This window comes from Loxodonta africana, chromosome 5 (assembly GCF_030014295.1).
Source record: "Loxodonta africana isolate mLoxAfr1 chromosome 5, mLoxAfr1.hap2, whole genome shotgun sequence".
Taxonomy (NCBI): Eukaryota; Metazoa; Chordata; class Mammalia; order Proboscidea; family Elephantidae; genus Loxodonta; species Loxodonta africana.
The window spans coordinates 47,599,350-47,622,122 of NC_087346.1; the positions used below are offsets into that span (position 1 = coordinate 47,599,350).

General features: G+C 39.8%; 1 protein-coding gene across 2 annotated transcripts in view; it reads left to right on the forward strand.

The window, feature by feature from the left end:
* The window catches only part of MANBA (mannosidase beta), a 142,849-nt gene extending 138,533 nt beyond the window's left edge, over window positions 1-4,316 (forward strand). For both annotated transcript variants that reach the window (XM_003410496.4, XM_023548535.2), the window contains exon 17: window positions 3,648-4,316. In XM_003410496.4, coding sequence (XP_003410544.2) covers window positions 3,648-3,872 — 225 coding nt within the window. In that variant the 3' untranslated portion in view covers window positions 3,873-4,316. The remainder of the gene's footprint in view (window positions 1-3,647) is intronic.
* The last annotated feature ends 18,457 nt before the right edge of the window (window positions 4,317-22,773 follow it).

The following is a 22,773-nucleotide window of genomic DNA, read 5'->3' on the forward strand; positions in this document are numbered from 1 at the left end:
AAGATATCCCTTGTTCCACATCCTCTTCGGAATCTGGCTCAAATTTCTGGCAGTTTCCTGTTGATGTACTGCTGCAATCATTTTTGAATTATCTTAAGTATAATTTTACTGGTGTGTGATATTAGTGATATTGTTCGATAATTTCTGCATTCAGTTAGGTCACCTTTTTTTGGAATAGGCAGGTATGTGGATCTCTTGCTGTTGGTTGGCCAGGTAGGTGTCTTCCAAATTTCTTGACTCAGACAAGTGAGCGCTTCCAGCACTGTCCTTTTGTTGAAACATCTCAACTGGTATTCTGTCGGTTCCTGGACCCTTGTTTTTCACCAGTGCCTTCTGTGCAGCTTGAATTTCTTCTTTCGGTACCATTGGTTCTTGATCATATGCTACCTCCTGAAATAGTTGAATTTTGACCAATTCTTTTTGGTACAATGACTCTGTGTATTCCTTCCATCTTCTTTTGATGCTTCCTGCATTGTTCAATATTTTGCCCATAGAATCCTTCAGTGTTGCAACTTGAGGCTTGAATTTTTTTTTCAGTTCTTTCAGCTTGAGAAGTGTCGAGCACATTCATTCCTTTCGGTTTTCTAACTCCAGGTCTTTGCACATGTCATTATAGTACTTTACTTTGTCTCCTCTAGCTACCCTTTGAAATCTTCTGTTTAGCTCTTTTACTTCATCATTTCTTCCTTTTGCTTTAGCTACTTGATGTTCAAGACCAAGTTTCAGAGTCTCTTCTGACATCCATTTTGGTCTTTTCTTTCTTTTTAATGCCCTTTTGCTTTCCTCATGTATGATATATATATTTTTTTAATTTTACTTTAGATGAAGGTTTACAGAACAAACTATCTTCTTATTAAACAATTAGTACACATATTGTTTTATGACATTGGTTACCAACCTTGTGACTTGTTGACACTCTCCCTTCTTGAACTTGGGCCCCAAACACCAGCTTTCCTTTCCCCTTCTTCCTTCTAGTCCTTGCTACTGGGCTGATGTGCCCCTTAGTCTCTAGACTTTACTGTGTTATGAAATAAAAAGAGAAAGCTATAACCATAGAGCTTGTATAAATGTCTAATCTTTGGCTGAAGGGTGAACTTCCAGCACGTATGATGTTCTTGATGTCATCCCACAACTTGTCAGTCTTTGATCATTACTGTTCAATGCATCAAATCTATTCTCGAGGTGGTCTATATACTCAAGGTCATACTTTGGCTGTTGTGGACTTGTTTTAATTTTCCTCAGCTTCAACTTGAACTTGAATATGAGCATTTGATGGTCTCTTCCACAGTTGGTCCCTGGCCTTGTTCTGACAGATGATATTGACCTTCTCCATCGTCTCTTTCCACAGAAGTAGTCGATTTGATTCCTATATATTCCTTCTGGCAAGATCCACGTGTATAGTCACTGTTTATGTTGTTAAGAAAGGCATTTTCAGTGAATAAATCTTTGGTTTTACAAAATTCTACCCTGAGATGTCCCACATCATTTCTGTCACCAAGGTCGTATTTTCCAACTACTTGTCCTTCTTTGTTTCCAATTTTCACATTCCAATCACCAGTAATTATCAATGCATCCTGATTGCATGTTTGATCAGTTTCAGTAAGTATTTAATGTGGGCTTAATACAGGCCAGGTACTTGAGTGAACTATCTCAAGAGAGATGCCAGAACCGTGCTTGCCTTGCCTCCCTGAAGCCAGGGTGAGGCAGAGATGACATTTCCAGTCTGAAGAACATAGCAAGAGTAAGCAAGGTGCCAGTGTCCTTTCTGGTCTTGGCCTTGGAGAAGTAGTGGCTGAGGATATGCTGGCAGCTTCCCAGTCTTATGAACTTCGTGCCTATGGCTGCCTTAAGGCCTTCACATGAACAGCTTGGCATGTGGTTTGGGAATTTGGGTGTTGTTTCTGACATCTAGCTTCAAATCAGACCCTCCCAGAGCTACTTAATATACTTTATTAAGCCTCTTTTTGCTTTATCCAAAGTAGCTTTTATTGTTGTAACTCAGAACTCTGACTGATGGTCATAAAAGTGTGGAAGGCTAGAGTTATGCATAGTAAAAATTGCCCTTCAAAATTTGTTACGTCACACATAACGTAAGACCCTACAGAGAGTAGCGGGTCTGTATGTTGAAGACCCATGTTGCAGAACAAATGCGTAGCTTTAAACACTAGATCACACTCAACTCGATGCCCACATTAGAGAGGTCCCCGAACCGCCACCCTCTGTGGTGTAGCGCTTTCTCGCTCTGGGCGCATGCTCATTTGTTAATTGAGTAGAATGGAGCCTGCACAATTTAAACTGCCTTTCTGTTTTTGTTGAGATTGTATCAAATTTGCACAAGTTGAAAGTGCTAATAATGTGACTTTACTGTGTTATGAAATAAAAAGAGAAAGCTATAACCATAGAGCTTGTATAAATGTCTGGTAGGTAGCTTTCTAGATTGCTAGATCATTCCGGAAGACTAGAACATAAGCTCCATGATTCTGCAGCTAGGTCCAGATATGTCCTTAGAAAATCAGTTAGACGACCCAAACTTGATGCAAAAGTGTTCCTCTCTTGATGATACTGTGAGAAAAATTGTAAAAAATGCAAAGCTTTTAGCTTCTCGTGAAATATTCCCTTTAATAATTGGAGAGTTGGAGCCCTGTTAGTGCAGTGGTTAAAAGCTCGGCTGCTAACTAAAGGTCAGCAGTTTGAATCCACTAGCCACTCCTTGGAAACCGTATGGGGGTAGTTCTATTCTGACCTATAGGGTCAGTATGAGGCGGAATCAGTTTGACAGCAACGGGTTTTTAATAATTGGAGACTACGTATTTCCTTGGTTTGGATTGCAATCTGGCAATTTTCCACAGCCTTAAATAATTTTCCATGTATTTTTAAATGTCTGAAACAGCACACAGAATGTGCACAGAGTACATGGAATATATGACTTTAGCAGTTGCAGAACCAACGTTATACAAACTGTACTCTTTATTTAAAAAAAAAAAAAAAACTCCTTATTAGGCCTACATAAATGTCCTGCTAAGAACCAAATACCAAACCTGTTGCCATCGAGTCCGTTCCAACTCATGGCAATCCCATTTTTGCAGAGTAGAGCTGCTCCTTGGAAACTGTATGGGGCAGTTCTACTCAGTCCTATAGGGTCGCTATGAGTTGGAATCGACTCGATGGCACTGGGTTGGGTTGGGTTAGAGCTGCTCTTTAGGGTTTCCAAGGCTATGACCTCTTGTATGCAGATTGCTAGGGTTTTCTTCTGAGGTGCATCTGGGTGGGCTTGAACCTTCAACCTTTTGGATAATAGCCGAGCACCTAACAATTTATACCAATCAGGGATTTCAAAATTGCTATAAAGGTTCAGTAATTAAGATGGTGTCGTTTTCCCCAATGGAACAGAATAGACTCTAGGAACAGACTCATGATGATGTGGTCACCTGACTTAGAACCAAGATGCCACTGCAGTCTAGTAGGAAACAGATAATCTTATTAACCTGTCTTTTGAGGCAACTCTGGATGGGTTTGAGCCACCAACCTTTCGGTTAGTAGTTGGAACACTTAATCATTTGTGGCACCCAAGGACTCCTAAATGTTCTGACATTCTAAAAAGGAATAGCTCTTCCTTCATCCTTCTTTTCATTTTTCTTTTCTTTCAGGCCCTCATCTCTCAGCAAGGTGACACCTTTGTTTTTGATCTGGAAACCTCAGCTGTTGCTCCCTTTGTCTGGTTGGATGTGGGGAGCATCCCAGGGAGATTTAGTGACAATGGTTTCCTTATGGCTGAGAAGACACGAACTATATTATTTTACCCTTGGAAAGCCACCAGCAAGAGTGAATTGGAACAATCTTTTCATGTGACTTCCCTGACTGATATTTACTGAGGGAATCCCGGTTGTATTTTCAGTAGACACTAGAAATAAAGCATTTCTAAAGCACTGGCCGGAGATGAAGGCAACCAGAGAGAACTTGAAGAAGCCCAGAGATGTGTCCGATTAATTAATCACCCTGTGACGAGTTTGTACAATGAATACTTTCAGGGAAGACTGTTTACTTAGGTGATGTCTTCAGACGAGGCTGTGCCTAGGTATTCTTGAACCTGAGCCAGGATTCCATTTTTAGCCCTTTACTTCACAGCTATAGTACCACATGAACCAATTACGAGACGGCCTCTTCCTACCCAGAAAAGGAAGTCCACACTCATCACCCTCTCAGGGAGTCACAAGAATGTTACCATTGCAATATCTGTGGGTCCAAATGTAGAAGGTTTTGACATTCTGTAGGTTTCCCCTTGTTAGTTTTGAGAAATAAAGAATAATGCAAATGAAGCTGCTTTGTTATTATTTCCAGAGGAAATAGAGATCTAAATGTTACCATAGAGAAAAATTTCTTGGTGGTTGTCATTGCTGGACAGTTTCAGAGGTTGATTGTTGCTATTTGATTACTTTTTGGGTAGAAGGATTCTTTTTTCATTTGTGAGTTTTGTTATAAAACATTTTTGAAAAATTATAACTTTTTTTTTAAAGGCTGATTGAGTGATCCTACTTTGAAAAATGTGCTTGCATTGAAACAGACGTCACTGTGATCACTTTGGAGCCCTGATGGCGCAGCGGTTAAGAGCTATAACTGCTGACCAAAAGGTCGACAGTTCGAATCCACCAGCCGCTCCTTGAAAACCCTGTGGGGCAGTTCGACTCTGTCCTATAAGGTCATCATGACAACAGACAACAACAATGGTCACTTTGGAATTTTGTGGGTGCCCTGCCATTGGTCTTCACCCAGGATTGTGTGTGGGCTTCAGGGTTGGCTAAATCCAATGAGCTTTCTTGTTCGAAGGGTGTGAGTTGGTTTTACACTTATTGACCCTGGCAGCAAAGTGGTGTTCCCTTTATCTTGAGTTTAAATCATTTTATTTATATTGATTAATTGCAAGTTGCTATGAAAAGTTCTTTCGTTTCACATTATAACATTTATAAAATTATACTGATAATAAAGCAAATGGGCAAAGTGTTAATAAATAGCCAATTTGGCTAAAGGTATATAGAAATTTTTATAGGAATATTTTTGTATTGCTCTTGCAAATTTTTTATGAGTTTGAAGTTCTATCAAAATTAAGAAGTTACTCAAATTGCATTGACAACTTCACATTTCATCTGCGGCTTGTTCAGTCATACTATAAACATTTATTGCATCCATGCTGTGCTGGGCATTTGTTTCCGTTAAGCTCTGGCTAAGTCGTTATCTGCTTGTTAAACTGGGAGAGTTTTAAGAATCTAAGAGATTGAGGAGTTTCCTCTGGAAAGAATAGCATGTAATTGGTTGTAGAAACCAGCAATGAGTTTTTGGTTTTAAAATTGAGACTTATTAGATAACAGTTCTAGTTTTAAAACTGAGAAGCATTAGGTAATGTTTCAGTGACTATAAGAACATAAATACAGACAAAACTGCCCTCTTTATCAATATCGAAGTTTCCTGTTTGTTATTTAAAAAAAAAAAAATTTTCTAAAAAGCCTTATCATAGGGCTGGCACTCAGAAGATTCTTACTGGATAAATACTATATCATTTCATTGTAACTGTTGAAAATCCTGTTTATGTTATTGGGGGCGGGGAGGAGACTCCTCTTCTTTAAAAGCATTCATAATCTGTTCTAGCAGAGGACCCTCTGTGAGGTGTGCTTTGAAGTTGATGGGCCAGAAGGTAAATTAACTGTGTCCTTAAACCCATTGTCACAGAGTACTTCAATTCATGGTAATTCCATGTATGTCAGAGTAGAACTGTGCTCCCTATGGTTTTCAGTGACTGGTTTTTCGGAAATAGATCACCAGGCCTGTCTTCTGAGGTGCCTCTGGGTGGGCTTGAACCTCCAACTTTTCTGTTAGTAGCTGAGTGCATTAACTGCACCACCCACGGTCTCTAATTCTGCCCTTACTAGCTTTGTAAACTTAATCATTTTATTTAACTTCTATGCTCAATTTTTTTGTGTTAAAGTGGAGATAACACCCACCTCGAAGGCTTGTTTTGAGGGTTAAATGGAATAATTTACATAAATGGGTTTGGCCCAGTGCTGGTACTTGTTACTGTCCCCCGAAAAACAAACCTGCAGCTGTGGTGTTGATTCAAACTCATAGTGACCCTAGAGGACAGAGTAGAACTGCTAATAGGGTTTCCAGGGAGAGCACACGGTAGATTTGAACTGCTGACCTCTTTGGTTAGCAGCTGTACCTCTTAACCACCACACCACCAGGGTTTCTAGCACTTGTTAAGTGCTCTGTAAATGGAAGCTCCATCTCGGCCTGAGCCTGGAAGCCTGGAGAGGACAAGGCTTTGAGCCACACTTACCTGGGTTCAAGTCCAGGTTTTGAGGCTTATTAGCTGTGTGATCTTGGGTAACAACTTGCCCTTTCTCAACTTCCATTTCCTTACCTGAAAATGGAGATAACGATCCCTCAACTTCAAAGGTAGTTGTGAGGACTAAACAAATAGTGTCTGGATGAATAAAACAAATGCTAAATAAATAGTGTTTGTACTTTTCTAACATCATAATAATTATCACCCAATTAGCACACGAAGCAGTAGTAAAAATGAAGCAAATCAAAGCACATGGCTTTTAAAAATCTTTTTAAAGAGGAAGCAATGATATCAGAAAAGAATGAATTTGTAAAGGAAGAACAAAATGAATAGATATAAATATATGCTGACATCAATTTATAAAAGAAACGTGCTGTACGCATGTTATTTCTGTAAGAGAATAGTGATCACTAAAACTTTCTTCCAAAGTTAATTCTTCATGTGTGGCACTGTGGTTAGTCAATTCTAACATTTTAGTAGACTTATTTTTCCACATTTGCTGGAATACAGTCTGATGTACTTACTCCTGGCTTTGGATTTGAGAGAAGGCTTTCTGTTATAAATTATGCAAACATTAATAGATAGGATAAAAATATCAGAAACAGGTCCTTCTGCCATGCTGGTTGCAGAGTACATTTTAGAGATAGTGGGATGACAAGAGATCAGTTCACAGGATTATATCTTCCCATTCCGACCAGACAGGACAGTAAAAACAGTAATTTTCTCATTCACATTCACTATAACTCTTTTTATCCTTTCTCTTTTCTTCTCCCCTCTTTTTTGATTTTTTGTTGTGAGACATTTTCAAATGCTAGGAAGTCACATGGAAAATAAGGAGGAAGATTTTGTTCTCCACTGGAATGAGGGTGAACTGGAGTACCCGAAAAAAAAAAAAAAAAAAACATGTTTCCCAAACACTTCTGAAATGACAAGGATCCAAGGCAGAATATCCTCTTAGGCTGCCTCTGGCTCTCAGATATGGAACTTAGTCCTCAACTTGCTAAGAGCTGTGGAGAAAAACAAGTAGATATTGTTTGTGTGTGAAATTCAAAACATTTGAAAATATTCCCAGCATCTGCCTTGACTGTGAGTGCAGTTTTATCAAGTCAGTAAATTAGAAGGGTTAGGCAGAAAAAACATTTAGTAATATTTCCAAGCAAATGGAGAAATTCTTGTTTTTTAATTGAAAAATCAGAGGAATGAGACAGTGATGTACAAAACCCTAAAAGTCAAAGGTGAAACCAGTGTTAAGAAGCATTTATATTCTGACCCCAAAGACCATATAACTTAAAGATTCATTCATTCAATTGTTTACCAAGTATTTATTGAGGTTTTTACTGTCCTTGTTGCTGGGGGTATCGTAGTGAAAAAGACAGAAAAATCCCTGCTGTCATGAACTGTACACTGTAGGGGAGGCAGAAAATAAGGAGGTAAACAAATTTCGACTGGTGACAAGTCCTGTAAGGTTCATGTGATAATGATGGGGGAGCAACTTTATATACACCCGTTGCCATTGAGTCAGTTATGACTCAAGGACATGTTACTTTAACATTTTAGGAAATTTCCTTGAAGTTTATGATTAAAAAATCATTCTTCATTTTTGTTTTTTTAATTGAGAAATGGATCTTTAAGGACCTTCCTCATAATAAGGAAGATCAGCTGGTCAGCTGGGCTCTGAGCTTGTAGTGGAAACACTGAGGGAAAGCTAACCTGCCAAGACATTTTGAAACCTTGATTAGGGACTAAATAGTGAATGGGCTTTGGAAAGATAAAGGCATTGCATAGCTGTTTCATGTTTTATAAATCTCTCTCCTCATCCCGGAGATATGCTATACACTGGAAACCCTGGTAGCATAGTGGTTAAGAGCTACAGCTGCTAACCAAAAGGTCAGCAGTTCGAATCCACCAGGCGCTCCTTGGAAACCGTATGGAGCAGTTCTACTCTGTCCTATAGGGTCGCTATGAGTCGGAATCGACTCGATGGCAGTGGGGTTTTGGGGTTGCTATACACTCCTAATTGCTCTCCCTCTAGTGAGATAGCAGAGTACTTCCCTCCACTCTCTCTCCTCATGTCCATTCGGGTAGCTTCTGGCCCCCTCTGCCCTCTCATTTCTACTCCAGACAGGAGATGCCAACATAGTCTCATGTGTCCACTTGATCCAAGAAGCTCGTTCTTCACCAGTATCATTTTCCATCCCCTATTTCAGTCCAATCCCTGTCTGAAGAGTTGGCTTTGGGAATGGTTCCTGCCCTAGGTTAACAGAAGGTCTGGGGTCCATGACCTCCAGGGTCTGTCCCTCCAGTCCCTGTCTGACCATTAAGTCTGGTCTTTACATGAGAATTTGGGGTCTGCATCCCACTGCTATCCTGTACCTCAGGGTTTCTCTGTTGAGTTCCCTGTCAGGGCAGTCATTGGTTGTGGCTGGGCACCAACTAGCTCTTCTGGTCTCAGGCTGATGTAGTCTCTGGTTTATGTGGTCCTTTCTGTCTCTTAGGCTCATAATTACTTTGTGTCTTTGGTGTTCTTCACTCTTCCTTGTTCTAGGTGGGGCAACAGGTTTTTATAGCCAGCTTAGCAACTCCTTAGGTCAGGTTTTAGCTTTTGAATGGGATTGATCGAACACCCCCTTGTGCCACAACATAAAACACAAGCGAGTGCAAAAGATTACAACTATAGCCCAAGTACCTAGAATTCCTAGGAATGGAACGTTCTGACTCATGGAAATTTCTAGACGAGAATTAATACTCATTCCTGGCTCCTAATACATGTGAGAGCAGCCCTCTTTTTCCCGTTCTTCTATTGTTACTTATTAAACCTCTTGTAAAATTTACTGGATCCTGGGAGATAATTTACACAGAAGATCCCAGTAGTTAGAGCAGACACTATTGGCTAGTCAACCAACAGGCATATCCCCTCCTTCCCTGCTAAGAGGGATGGCTGTGTGTCTAGCCCCAAAGACCGAATCATGGTTGGTTACACTAATCCATACTTTTTGCTAGTGATTTGTCTAAGATTTGACATGTATGTGGCCCAATTCTGGTAAATGAAACATAAGTTGGTGTCTAATGTGGAGTTTCTAGGGAAAGTTTTCCTGCCTAGTAAGAGAGAGAGCTGAGGAGAAACCCTCTGCTATTGGGTGAAATTAAGCTGCTGGGTGAGGACTGATGCTTACAGCTGCTGCAGCCTTCGTGTGAACTAAAGAAACACATGGGGGTGTCAGAGATGTTGTGCTGGTAAACTAACCCGGCACCCATCTATCCATGGTCTTCTTATAACGTGATTAAAAAAAAAAGCTCGTCTCTTCAACAAATGGTGCTGGCAAAACTGGATTTCCACATGCAGAAAAATTAAACAAAATCCATACCTCATGCCATACACAAAAACTAATTCAAAATGGATCAAGGGCCTAAATGTTAAATCTAAAACCATAAAGTTCTTGGGAGAAAATATAGAAGCAAAGCTTTGGAACCTAATTTTTTTCAATAATAAACACAACGAGCAACAGAAAACAAAATAGATAATTTGAACCTTGTTAAAGTTAAATACTTATGTTCATCAAAAGACTTTATCAGAGAGTAAAGAGACAACCTACAGACTAGGAAAAAGTCTTCAGGAATGGTATAACTGATAAGGGTCTAATATCTAAAATATACTGAAAAATTGTACAACTTAACAATAAAAAGACAGATAACCCAATCCAAAACTAGGCAAAGGACATGCATAAACTCTTTACCAAAGAGGGTATTCAGATGGCCAACAGACCCATGAAAAGATGCTCATTGCGATTAGCAATCAGAGAAATGCAAATCAAAACCACAATGTGATATCATTTCACTCCCACTAGGATGGCTAAGATTAAAACAGAAGGGGGGCGGCAATAACAAGTATTGGAGGAGATGTGGAGAAATTGGAAACCCTCATCCATTGCTGGTAGGAATGCAAAGTAATACAGCCATTATGGAAAATAATCTGGAGTTGCCTCAAAAAACTAAAGGTAGAGCTGCCCTATGATCCAGTAATTCCACTCCTGGATGTATACCCTAGGGATCTAATAGAAGTGACATGAACAGACATATGCACAGCTATGGTCATTGCAGCACTATTCACAATAGCAAAAAGATGGAAACAACCTAATTGCCCATCAATGGATGAACGGATAAGTTAAATATGGTGCATAAATGCAATGGAATACTACTCAGCAATACAGAAAAATGTGCTCCTGAAACATCTTACAATGCAGATGAACCTGGAGGACTTTATGTTGTGTGAGATAACTCAGTCACAAAAATAAACATTATATGTTCTCACTTTTATGAAATGACATGAATAGGTAAATATGTTGAAACTAATGTTCATTAGTGGTTACCAGGGGTGCAGGTGGGGAGAAGAGGAAAAAGTACTCCCTAGGTTGTAGTCACTTTTTGTTTATAGAAATGGGAAAGGTGGCACCAAATATGGCTGAAGTTTGCACAGCGTGACTGATATAACTGATGTCAATAAGCTGTACATGGGGAAAACGAATGAGTGGGCAAATGCTAGGTTCTGTATGATTCTGCAACAATAACAATGGCAAATAAAAAAGGGAGGGGGCTACAGATGCTTATACTAATTAGACATAATCAGTCACCTCATGGGATTAGTCCTCTTGGTCTGGGGGCTTAGGGCTTGGTCTCATGGGACAATCCAGTTAGTTGGCATAATATAGTTCTTAAAGTCTGTGTTCTACCTCCTAATATGGTATGTCTGATGATGGTAGTGTCTGATGGCTTAAAAGCTTATGAGCAGCCATCTAAGATACAACTATTGGTCTTTATTTGTTTGGAACAAAAGAGAAAGAAGGAAGCCCAAGAATCAGAGAAGGAACTGGGCTACAGAACTAATGGTCTACATGAACCACTGCCTCCTCCACATTGAGACCAGAAGAACTAGATGGTGCCTGGCTACCATTACTGAACATTCTGATCAGGAATACAGTAGATGAATCCTAATAAAAAGGGAGAAAAACGTGACACAGAACTTCAAATTCTTAAAGAATCCGGACTTACTGTACCTACTGAGGCTGGAGTAGTCCCTGAAGCTATGCCCTGAGTTGCTCTTCAAATCTTGAAACTATCCCCTGAAGTCACCTTAACTAAGCAACAGTTTAGCCCAAAGAGTAAAGATTGTCACCCTTGGAGAATTATGTTTTTTTTTTTTTTTTTTAAACAGTCTACATAAGACGAAAGGATCAATAGCTATTTTAAAGCATAGAGGAGAAGGTTGGGAGGCAGGGAGATTAAGTATATTAAAACCTGCAAAAGCTGGAAACCGTGTAAGGGAGAGACATGTCAAAAATCTAGAAAAGTGTTAAGACTGTACCCTGTCAAAGGCAGAAAACTTGAAAGGCCTGGAAAAACCAGGCAGTCCCATTGTGTTCTGGCTGTCACAGTTTTCACTGTAGATGGAAGTAAAACAACTAGAACAGAAATGAGAATACTGACAAAATGTGAAGAATGTAACCAATGTCATAATTAGTGGAGCATTATGTCTAGAAACTATGGAATGGGAAGTGGGTTTTGCTATTTATATTTTCACCAAAAAAAAAAAAAAAAAAAAAGGCCTCTATTTATTTAATCCACTTGTAGTCAGGTATTCTGAATTTACAACCAGAAAATCCTAATCGATACAGCAGTCAAAACAAAGTATGGGCTTTGAAGACAATCACATTTGGGTTTGAGTCATAGCTCTACCACTAGTAGGCTATTTGACATTGGATAAGTTACTTAATTTTTCTATGCCTCAGTTTCTTGATCTTTAAACATGGTGGTAACCTCATAGGTTTTTTGAGGGGACTTAACGAGATAATAGGTAGATAATGATAACACAGTGCCTGGCACAAAATAACATCCAACAACCATTATCATTGCCTCAGTGTTAAGTCATCAAAGAAAGTTTAGGTAGGTAGGCAGAAGTGGAATCTACACAGGCCTTGGGTGGTGGTTGTGAACGGCACAGGCCAGGGGAGCTGGTGGATGTGAGTGGACAGCAGGGGGCACCAGGAAGGGAGGGTGAGGGCCTAGATCCCTTCTGAGAGCTGCAAGTTCTGCATAGTCATTTTGAAGATGCAGTCGCAGAGAGTATGAGTCAGAGGTCACACACAAGTCATATTTGGGCAGGAGTTTTACGACTGTTTTAAAAAGTTGAATTATCTGCTAAAGTTTAAAAAGGGTCTGGTTTCATATAAAAATCTAGATCTTCATATAAATAGTCTAATCTTCTTAAAATGGTATTAAAAAATAAATCCTGTCTGACTGAGACTAGAAGGACCCTGGTGGTCATGGCCCCCAGACCTTTTGTTGGCCCAGGACAGGAAACATTCCCAAAGCCAACTCCTCAGATAGGGATTGGACTGGACAATGTGTTGGAGAGGAATGCTGGTAAGGAGTGAGCTTCTTGGATTAGATGGACACTTGAGACTATGTTGGCATCTCCTGCTGGGAGGGGAGATGAGAGAGTAGAGGGGTTAGAAGCTGGCGAAATGGACGTGAAAAGAGAGAGTGGAGGGAGAGAGCGGGCTGTCTCATTAGGGGGACAGCAATTGGGAGTATGTAGCAAGGTGTATATAAATTTTTGTGTGAGAGATTGACTTAATTTGTAAACTTTCACTTAAAGCACAATAAAAACTAAAAAAAAAAATCCTGTTTGTTTAATCAATTTGCTGTCACATATTCTCATTTTTGGAGAAGCCCTGGTGATGCAGTGGGTAAGCACTTGGCTGGTAACTGAAAGGCTGGTGGTTCAAACCCACCAGCCACTCTGCAGGAGAAAGATGTGGCAGTCTGCTTCCACAAAGATTACAGTCTTGGAAATCCTAGGGGGCAGTTCTGCTCTGTCCTATAGGGTTGCCATGAGTCGGAATTTGATTTTACAATCAAAAGCAGCCTACCCAATAAAGGACTGCATCAGGTGCACCTGGGCCTTGGAGAAGGCAGTTTGAGCTCCTGGATTTTCTCTCAGTTGAGTGATTCCTGATCATTTGCCTCCCTGGCACTGAGATGCCACAGTGGTGTCTAGAGTGAGGAAGGCTGTTGGAAAACTGACTTGGCAAAATGGGTGCAAGCAGGAGCTCTGCTGTTTTATAATGGTAACTCAATGCAAAATTAGAGAGTTTTGCGTACTTCCTTACCCAGTTTGGTGCGGTGGACACAGGCTTATGCTCTGAAATTAGATATTCAAGTTTGGCTCCATCATGTACTGACCTTGGGCCAATCACTTAACCTCTAAGCCTCATTTTCCTTATTTTTAAGATGGGGTTAGTAGTAACAATCTCATAAAGTTACTGTGAGCATTAAAAAAAATAAAGGATGTACAATGCCTTGTTGTTAGCTGCCGCTGAGTCAGCCCCTGAATCATGGGGACCCTATGCACAGTGAAACCAGATGCTGCCTGGTCCTGCACCATTCCCATGATGGATTGGGGATTGGACTGTCATGATTAGACGTGATTAGAATATGTCCGTTGGTTGATATTTGGAAGCAGATCGTCAGGCCTTTCGTGCCTTGTTAGTACATCTTAGTCTGGAAGTTCTGTTAAAATCTGTTAGCATCATAACAACACACAGGCTGCCACTGACAGAGGGATGGTAGCATAGTTTCAGGCAGAAAATCAAGGAAGTTTCTAATTCCCTGATTTCATAAGACTGTTTTGAATTTTATTGAAGCAAAAAAAGTTCATTAGCAAGACGTATGCTGATTGTGCAAAGTTCTGCTTCTTCCAGCAGAGGCCTCCTGTGCACAGGAAATGAGGCAGGTGATGAGCGGAGGGGACCGACTGGGCCAGGGCCCTGGTTTCCTGGAGAATTCCCCAGAGTCCTGTTCCACCGCTGCTTCCAGGAAGGAAGAGGAGCTGAAGGAAGAGCTTGGGAGCTGGACTCCAGTACCCTAGAATGCATGCATTTAGAGCAACTTTCAAAAAGTGAGGAGAGAGGCAGAAATGAAAGGAAGGAAAAGAAAGAAAAAAAAGGAAGAAACAAAGAAGGAAAAAAAGAATGGAAGAAAGAGAGAGGGATGGAGAGGGGAAAGAAGGAAGGAAAGGAAAAAGAGCAGCTCTGTTTGCTGACCTGATTTTTTCTCAGGTTCCAGGGCTCCCAAAGGCTTGGCATCAGCTCAGCTGGATTACAAGTTTCAGACCTGGAGAGCAACTTTTTTTGCTCTCTGCCCTTCCGTTTACTTCATTTTCGTCCATCGTTGCTACCTTGGACAAAGGGTGGCATCTAAATGATTTTTACTTAGAATTTACTTACGGTGGATCTATGAAAACTTGGCACGAAGCCTCCAGAAAAAAGGTGATAGATCGGGGAAAAGTCAGATGAGCGATTAAAAGGAATAGTAAGAGTAAGCACTATGTAAAGGCCTGAAACTGTGGGTTACGTAATGATTTAAGGGAAGGAATAGCATTCTGCTGATGAAGAGGGAGAGACGGAAGATTCTCCCCTAGCCAAGCATGGGAGTGACTGTCTGAAGGGGTTGGTGCCCAGTGAATCACTGCCCACAAACTCTCTTCTGTGGAGCTTTAAACGTAGAGTCCCTTTGCCTTTCAGAACAAAAGGTCCCTGGCCCACATGCTGTGTACACATGCTATTCATCATTCAAGATGTGCATTTGGCTAAGTGGTAAGGAAAGCAGGGCCAAATGGTAGCTTTGACCTTCCCAGATCGAAACTGTGAAGATGGCCAAGGACTGCCTCCCTGTCAGGCTGATTTATTCATTCACTGAACATGTAAATATTTTCTGAGCCTGTACTATGACCAGGTTCCTGTCTTCCAGTTCCCCATCTCTTGGGGGAGGCAAAGTTATCCCTGGCACTGTGGTCCTAGGCAGTTATGGAAGTTCTGGGGTCTGTGGGTCCTTAAGGAAGGAGACAGGAATGTTTCTTTTTTAAAGCTCCACTTGGGTGGTGGGACCTACGTGGAGCTGCAGAGGGTCTTCTTGGGGATGTGATTTCTGCACATGGTCCTATGTTCTCTCTGGACTGGATTAGGCTTCAGCTATGAGCAAGATTTTAAATTAACATGGGTTAATTAACAAGGTGCTTGTCTAGCATCTAGGAGGCCCTGGCTTGAATTGCTGGGGAAGGAGATGAGCACAAAGGCAGAACTGGGTAGAATGTAGAGACAGAAGGGGCCCCTCAGAAAAAATGTGAAATTGTTCACTACACATGGTCTGGTAAGCAAGGTAAGCACCATGCTTACCTTGCTTATTGGAGAATCCACCCCCTGCCAAGAAGGGAGAAGGTGCTTCTGGAATTCTGTTTCATCAGCTATTCTTATGGCCTGAAAACAATATTATTTCCACTGGACCCAACTTCCGCCCCTTTCCCATTCATCTGAGAAAGTGGGAATCAAGGTCCTGCCAGCTCTTTGCAAATCACAAGAAAGATGAACCCGCTTGCCCCTCTCCTTTGGGTGGGATTCCAATGGCAGGAGCCTCTTGAAGACAATTACCCTTGGCATCAACAAGTCCAAGCCCTTTTGTGCAAGGTTTAAGAATGAGGGAACTATAGAGCAAGGATGTTGGAGAGCAGGAATATTCCATCAGTCAGTACCAAGGGCAACAAGACTTTGCTGCTGTAACTATCCCTATATCCTAACTTACTAAATACCTGATCATCTCTGATCATCTTTAAGAGAAACAATGACTTTACAATGCATCCACCTCCAATTCTTAATCTTGGAAAATGATACTGCCTTTGGCAATGGCCAGACCATGATTGTATGTGACTTTCAGAGTCAATGCTTAAATAGAAGTTTGCACAGAGTTCTTAGGACTAGAAAGGAACTTAAAGTTGTCTCCCTCAGTGGAATTATGGTCTGTTCCAGAGGCTGCAACTGTTCACTCCTCCTAATACTGGGAACAAGTATAGACCATCCCTCTAGCATTCCTGTTAGAAAAAACTGAAGGTTTTCTCCAATGCAATGTGAGAGGAAGTGACACGCGGCACTTTCAGGCTGGGCCCATTCAAAACTCCCACATGTACTCTTCGACGTGCTTTCCCCCTTCCAGCTGCGAGACCATCACCTCAGCAAGAATTTGATGGAGTGGAAGAGAGACATCTTACCTACTCTCCTCCTCCGTCTTTTTTAAAACGCTTTATAGGAGTCAGGAGATCCTGCTGTTAATGCTCTATGTATGCCTAAGTTTCCTTAACTGTAAAATGGGGGCAAAAAATACTTGTCTCACAGCATTTTTTTTTTTAATAATTTTTATTGCACTTTAAGTGAAAGTTTACAAATCAAGTCAGTCTCTCACACAAAAACCCATATACATCTTGCTACACACTCCCAATTTCTCTCCTCCAATGAGACAGCCCGCTCTCTCCCTCCACTCTCCCTTTTCGTGTCCATTTCGTCAGCTTCTAACCCCCTCCACCCTCTCATCTCCCCTCCAGGCAGGAGATGCCAACATAGTCTCAAGTGACCTCCTGATCCAAGAAGCTCACTCCTCACCAGCATCCTTCTCCAACCCATTGTCCAGTCCAATCCATGTCTGAGGAGTTGGCTTCGGGAATGGTTCCTGTCCTGGGCCAACAGAAGGTCTGGGGGCGGTGACCACCGGGGTCCTTCTAGTCTCAGTCAGACCATTAAGTCTGGTCTTATGAGAATTTGGGGTCTGCATCCCACTGCTCTCCTGCTCCCTCAGGGGTTCTCGTTTTGTGTTCCCTGTCAGGGCAGTCATCGGTTGTAGCCGGGTACCATCTAGTTCTTTTCGTCTCAGGATGATGTAGTCTCTGGTTCATGTGGCCCTTTTTGTCTCTTGGGCTCGTAATCACCTTGCGTCCTTGGTGTTGTTCATTCTCCTTTGCTCCAGGTGTGTTGAGACCAATTGATGCATCTTAGACGGCTGCTTGCTAGCGTTTAAGACCCCAGACGCCACTCTTCAAAGTGGGATGCAGAATGTTTTCTTAATAGATTTTATTATGCCAATTAACTTAGATGTCTCCTGAAACCATGGTCCCCAGACTCCTGGGGCCTTTGATGCATTCAGTTTATTCAGGAAACTTCTTTGCTTTTGGTTTCGTCCAATTGTGCTGAGCTCCCCTGTATTGTGTGCTGTCTTTCCCTTCACCTAAAGTAGTTCTTATCTACTATCTAATTAGTGACTGCCCCTCTCCCACCCTCCCTCCCCCCTAGTAACCATAAAAGAATGTTTTCTTCTCAGTTTAAACTATTTCTCAAATTCTTTTAATAGTGGTCTTATACAATATTTGTCCTTTTGCAACTGACTAATTTCACTCAGCGTAATGCCTTCCAGGTTCCTCCATGTTATGAAATGTTTCACAGATTCCTCATTGTTCTTTATCGATGCATAGTATTCCATTGTGTGAATATACCATAATATATTTATCCATTCATCCATCGATGGGCACCTTGGTTGCTTCCATCTTTTTGATATTGTAAACAGTGCAGCAATAAACATGGGTGTACATATATCTGTGTAAAGGCTCCTATTTCTCTAGGATATATTCCAAGGAGTGGGATTACTGGATTGTACGGTAGTTCTATTTCTAGCTTTTTGAGGAAGCACCAAATCGAATTCCAAAGTGGTTGTACCATTTGACATTCCCACCAGCAGTGTATAAGTGTTCCAATCTCTCCACAGCCTCTCCAACACTTACTATTTTGTATTTTTTGGATTAATGCCAGCCTTGTTGGAGTGAGATGAAATCTCAATGTAGTTTTGATCTGCATTTCTCTAATGGCTAATGATCATGAACATTTCCTCATACATCTGTTAGCTACCTGAATGTCTTCTTTAGTGAAGTATCTATTCATATCTTTTGCCCATTTTTTAATTGGGTTATTTGTCTTTTTGCAGTTGAGTTTTTGCAGTGTCATGTAGATTTTAGAGATCAGGCGCTGATCAGAAATGTCATAGCTAAAAACTTTTTCCCAGTCTGTAGGTAGTCTTTTTATTCTTTTGGTGGAGTCTTTGGATGAGCATAGGTGTTTGATTTTTAGGAGCTCCCAGTTATCTAGTTTTTCTTCTACATTGTTAGTAATGTTTTGTATACTGTTTATGCCATGTATTAGGGCTCCTAAAGTTGTCCCTATTTTTTCTTCCATGATCTTTATTGTTTTAGATTTTATATTTAGGTCTTTGATCCATTTTGAGTTAGTTTTTGTGCATGGAGTGAGGTATGGGTCTTGTTTCATTTTTTTACAGATGGATATCCAGTTATGCCAGCATCATTTGTTAAAAGGACTGTCTTTTCCCCATTTAACTGTTTTGGGGCCTTTGTCAAATATCAACTACTCATATGTGGATGGATTGATGTCTGGATTCTCAATTCTGTTCCATTGGTCCATGTATCTGTTGTTGTACCAGTACCAGGCTGTTTTGACTACTGTGGCAGTATAATAGGTTCTAAAATCAGGTAATGTAAGGCCTCGTACTTTGTTCTTCTTTTTCAGTAAGGCCTTATTTATCTGGGGCCTCTTTCCCTTCCATATGAAGTTGGTGATTTGTTTCTCCATCTCATTAAAGAATGTCCTTGGGATTTGGATCGGAATTGCATTAAATGTATAGATCGCTTTTGGTAGAATGGACATTTTTATAATGTTAAGTCTTCCTATCCACGAGCAAGGTATGTTCTTCCACTTATGTAAGTCTCTTTCGGTTTCTTGCAGAAGTGTAGTGTAGCTTTCTTTCTATAAGTCTTTTACATCTCGACGGCACTGGGTTTTTGTGTTTACATCTCTGGTAAGATTTATTCCTAAGTATTTTATCTTCTTGGGGTCTACCGTAAATGGCATTGATTTGGTGATTTCCTCTTCGATATTCTTTTTGTTGGTGTAGAGGAATCCAACTGATTTTTGTATGTTTATCTTGTATCCCGATACTCTGCTGAACTCTTCTATTAGTTTCAGTAGTTTTCTGGAGGATTCCTTAGGGTTTTCTGTGTATAAGATCATGTCATCTGCAAATAGAGATACTTTTACTTCTTCCTTGCCAATCTGGATGCCCTTTATTTCTTTATCTAGCCTAACTGCTGTGGCTGGGACTTCCAGCGCAATGTTGAATAAGAGTGGTGATAAAGGGCATCCTTGTCTGGTTCCCGATCTCAATGGGAATGTTTTCAGGCTCTCTCCATTTAGGGTGATGTTGGCTGTTGGCTTTGTATAAGTGACCCTTATTATGTTGAACAATTTTCCTTCTATTCCTATTTTGCTGAGAGCTTTTATCATGAATGGGTGTTGAACTTTGTCAAATGCCTTTTCTGCATCAATTGATAAAATCATGTGATTCTTGTCTTTTGTTTTATTTACGTGGTGGATTACATTGATTGTTTTTCTAATGTTGAACCATCCCTGCATACCTAGTATGAATCCCACTTGGTTATGGTGAATTATTTTTTTGATATGTTGTTGAATTCTATTGGCTAGAATTTTGTTGAGGATTTTTGCATCTACATTCATGAGGGATATAAGTCTATAATTTTCTTTTCTTGTGTCTTTACCTGGTTTTGGTATCAGGGATATGGTGGCTTCATAGAATGAGTTTGGTAGTATTCCGTCTTTTTCTATGCTCTGAAATACCTTTAGTAGTAGTGGTGTTAACTCTTCTCTGAACGCTTGGTAGAACTCTGCAGTGAAGCTGTCCGGACCAGGGCTTTTTTTTTGTTGGGATTTTTTTGATTACCTTTTCAATCTCTTCTTTCGTTATGGGTCTATTTAGTTGTTCTACCTCTGTTAGTGTTAGTTTAGGTAGGTAGTGTGTTTCTAGGAATTCATCCATTTCTTCTAGGTTTTCAAATTTGTTTGAGTATAGTTTTTCATAGTAATCTGATATGATTCTTTTAATTTCAGTTGTGTCTGTTGTAATATCGCCCCTCTCATTTCTTATTCTGGTTATTTGCTTCCTCTCCTGTTTTTCTTTTGTCAGTTTGGCAGTGGTTTATCAATTTTGTTGGTTTTTTCAAAAAACCAGCTTTTGGTCTTGTTAGTTCTTTCAATTGTTTTTCTGTTTTCTATTTCATTTAGTTCAGCTCTAATTTTTATTATTTGTTTTGTTCTGGTGCCTGTGCTTTTCTTTTGTTGCTCTCTTTCTACTTGTTCAAGTTGTAGGGATAATTACTTGATTTTGGCCCTTTCTTCTTTTTGAATGTGTGCATTTATTGATATAAATTGGCCTCTGAGCACCACTTTTGCTGTGTCCCAAAGGTTTTGATAGGAAGTGTTTTCATTCTCATTGGATTCTATGAATTTCTTTATTCCATCCTTAATGTCTTCTATAATCCAGTCTTTTTTGAGCAGGGTATTGTTCAGTTTCCAAATGTTTGGTTTCTTTTCCCTGCTTTTTCTGTTATTGATTTCGACTTTTATGGCCTTATGGCCAGAGAAGATGCTTTGTAATATTTCAGTGTTTTGGATTTTGCTAAGGCTTATGTTATGACCTAATATGTGGTCTATTCTAGAGAATGTTCCATGTGCACTAGAAAAGAAAGTATACTTGGTTGCTGTTGGGTAGAGTGTTCTGTATATGTCTACGAGGTCAAGTTGGTTGATTGTGGCATTTAGATCTCCCACGTCTTTATTGAGCTTCTTTCTGGATGTCCTGTCCTTCACCGAAAGTGGTGTGTTGAAGTCTCCTACTATTATGGTGGAGCTGTCTATCTCACTTTTCAATGCTGATAGAGTTTGTTTTATGTGTCTTGCGTCCTTGTCATTGGGTGCATAAATATTTAGTATGGTTATATCTTCTTGGTATTGTCCCTTTAATCATGATATGGTGTCCTTCCTTATCCTTTCTGATGGATTTAACTTTAAAGTCTATTTTGTCAGACATTAATATTGCTACTCTTGCACTTTTTTGATCGTTGTTTGCTTGATATATTTTTTTCCATCCTTTGAGTTTTAGTTTGTTTGTGTCTCTAAGTCTAAGGTGTGTCTCTTGTAGGCAGCATATAGATGGATCTTGTTTTTTAACCCATTCTGCCACTCTCTGTCTCTTTATTGGTGCATTTATTCCATTTACATTCAGGGTAATTATGGGTAGGTATGAATTTAGTGATATCATTTTGATGTTTTTTTCTGTGTGTTACTGACAGTATCTTTTTCCCACTTGATTTTATATGCTGAGTAGATTTTCTTTATATATTGTCCCTTCCTTATATTTATTGTTGATTTTGTTTCTGCTGAGCCTGTATTTTTCCCTTGTATTTTATTTTGATGAGTAGGATAGTTTGTTTCCTTTGTGGTTACCTTATTATTTACCCTTATTTCTCTAAATTTAAAACTAACTTTTATTTCTTTGTATCGCCGTATCTTCCTCTCCATATGGAAGGTGTATGATTACATTTCTTAGTCCCTCTTTATTATTTTAATGTTGTTTTCTTTTATATAAGATCGCTGTTACCCTGCTTTGGGCTTTTTTTTTTTTTTTAATCTTGCTTTGTTTTTTTGGATTTCCCTGTCTGGTTGACTTCTGGTTGCTCTGCCCAGTGTTCTAGTCTTGGGTTGGTACCTGATATTATTGATTTTCTAACCAAAGAACTCCCTTTAGTATTTCTTGTAGCTTTTGGTTTGATTTTTACAAATTCCTTAAACTTGTGTTTATCTGGAAATCTCTTAATTTCACCTTCATATTTAAGAGACAGTTTTGCTGGATATATGATTCTTATCTGGCAATTTTTTTCCTTCAATAATTTAAATATGTCATCCCATTGCCTTCTTGTCTGCATGGTTTCTGCCGCGTAGTCCAAACTTATTCGTATTGGCTCTCCTTTGTAGGTGACTTTTCGTTTATCTCTCACTGCTCTCATAATTGTCTCTTTATCTTTGGTTTTGGTTTAAGTTTGATTAGAATATGTCTTGGTGTCTTTCTTTTAACATCTACCTTATGTGGAGTTTGATGAGCATCTTAGATAGATATCTTCTCATCTTTCACAATATCAGGGAAGTTTTCTGCCAACAAATCTTCAACAATATTCTCTATATTTCCTGTTATCCCTCCCTGTTCTGGTACTCCAATCACTTGTAGGTTATTTCTCTTGATAGAGTCCCACAGGAATCTTAAGGTTTCTTCACTTTTTAAAATTCTTTTATCTGATTTTTCTTCAAATATATTAGTGCCAAGTGATTTGGCTTCAAGTTCAGGAATTCTAGCTTCTTCTTGTTCAATTCTGCTCCTCTGACTTTCTATTGAGTTGCCTACTTCTGTAGTTTTATTGTTAATCTTCTGAATTTCTGATTGCTGTCTGTCTACGGATTTTTCTAGCTTATTAAACTTTTCATTATGTTCCTGAATAATCTAATTTCTTCAGTTGCTTTTATCTGTGTGTTCCTTGGCTTGTTCTGTGTATTGCTTCATTTCCTTCCTGATGTCTTGAAGGGTTCTGTATATTAAACTTTTGTATTCTGCATCTGGTAATTCCAGGAATGCACCTTCATCTCGAAGAT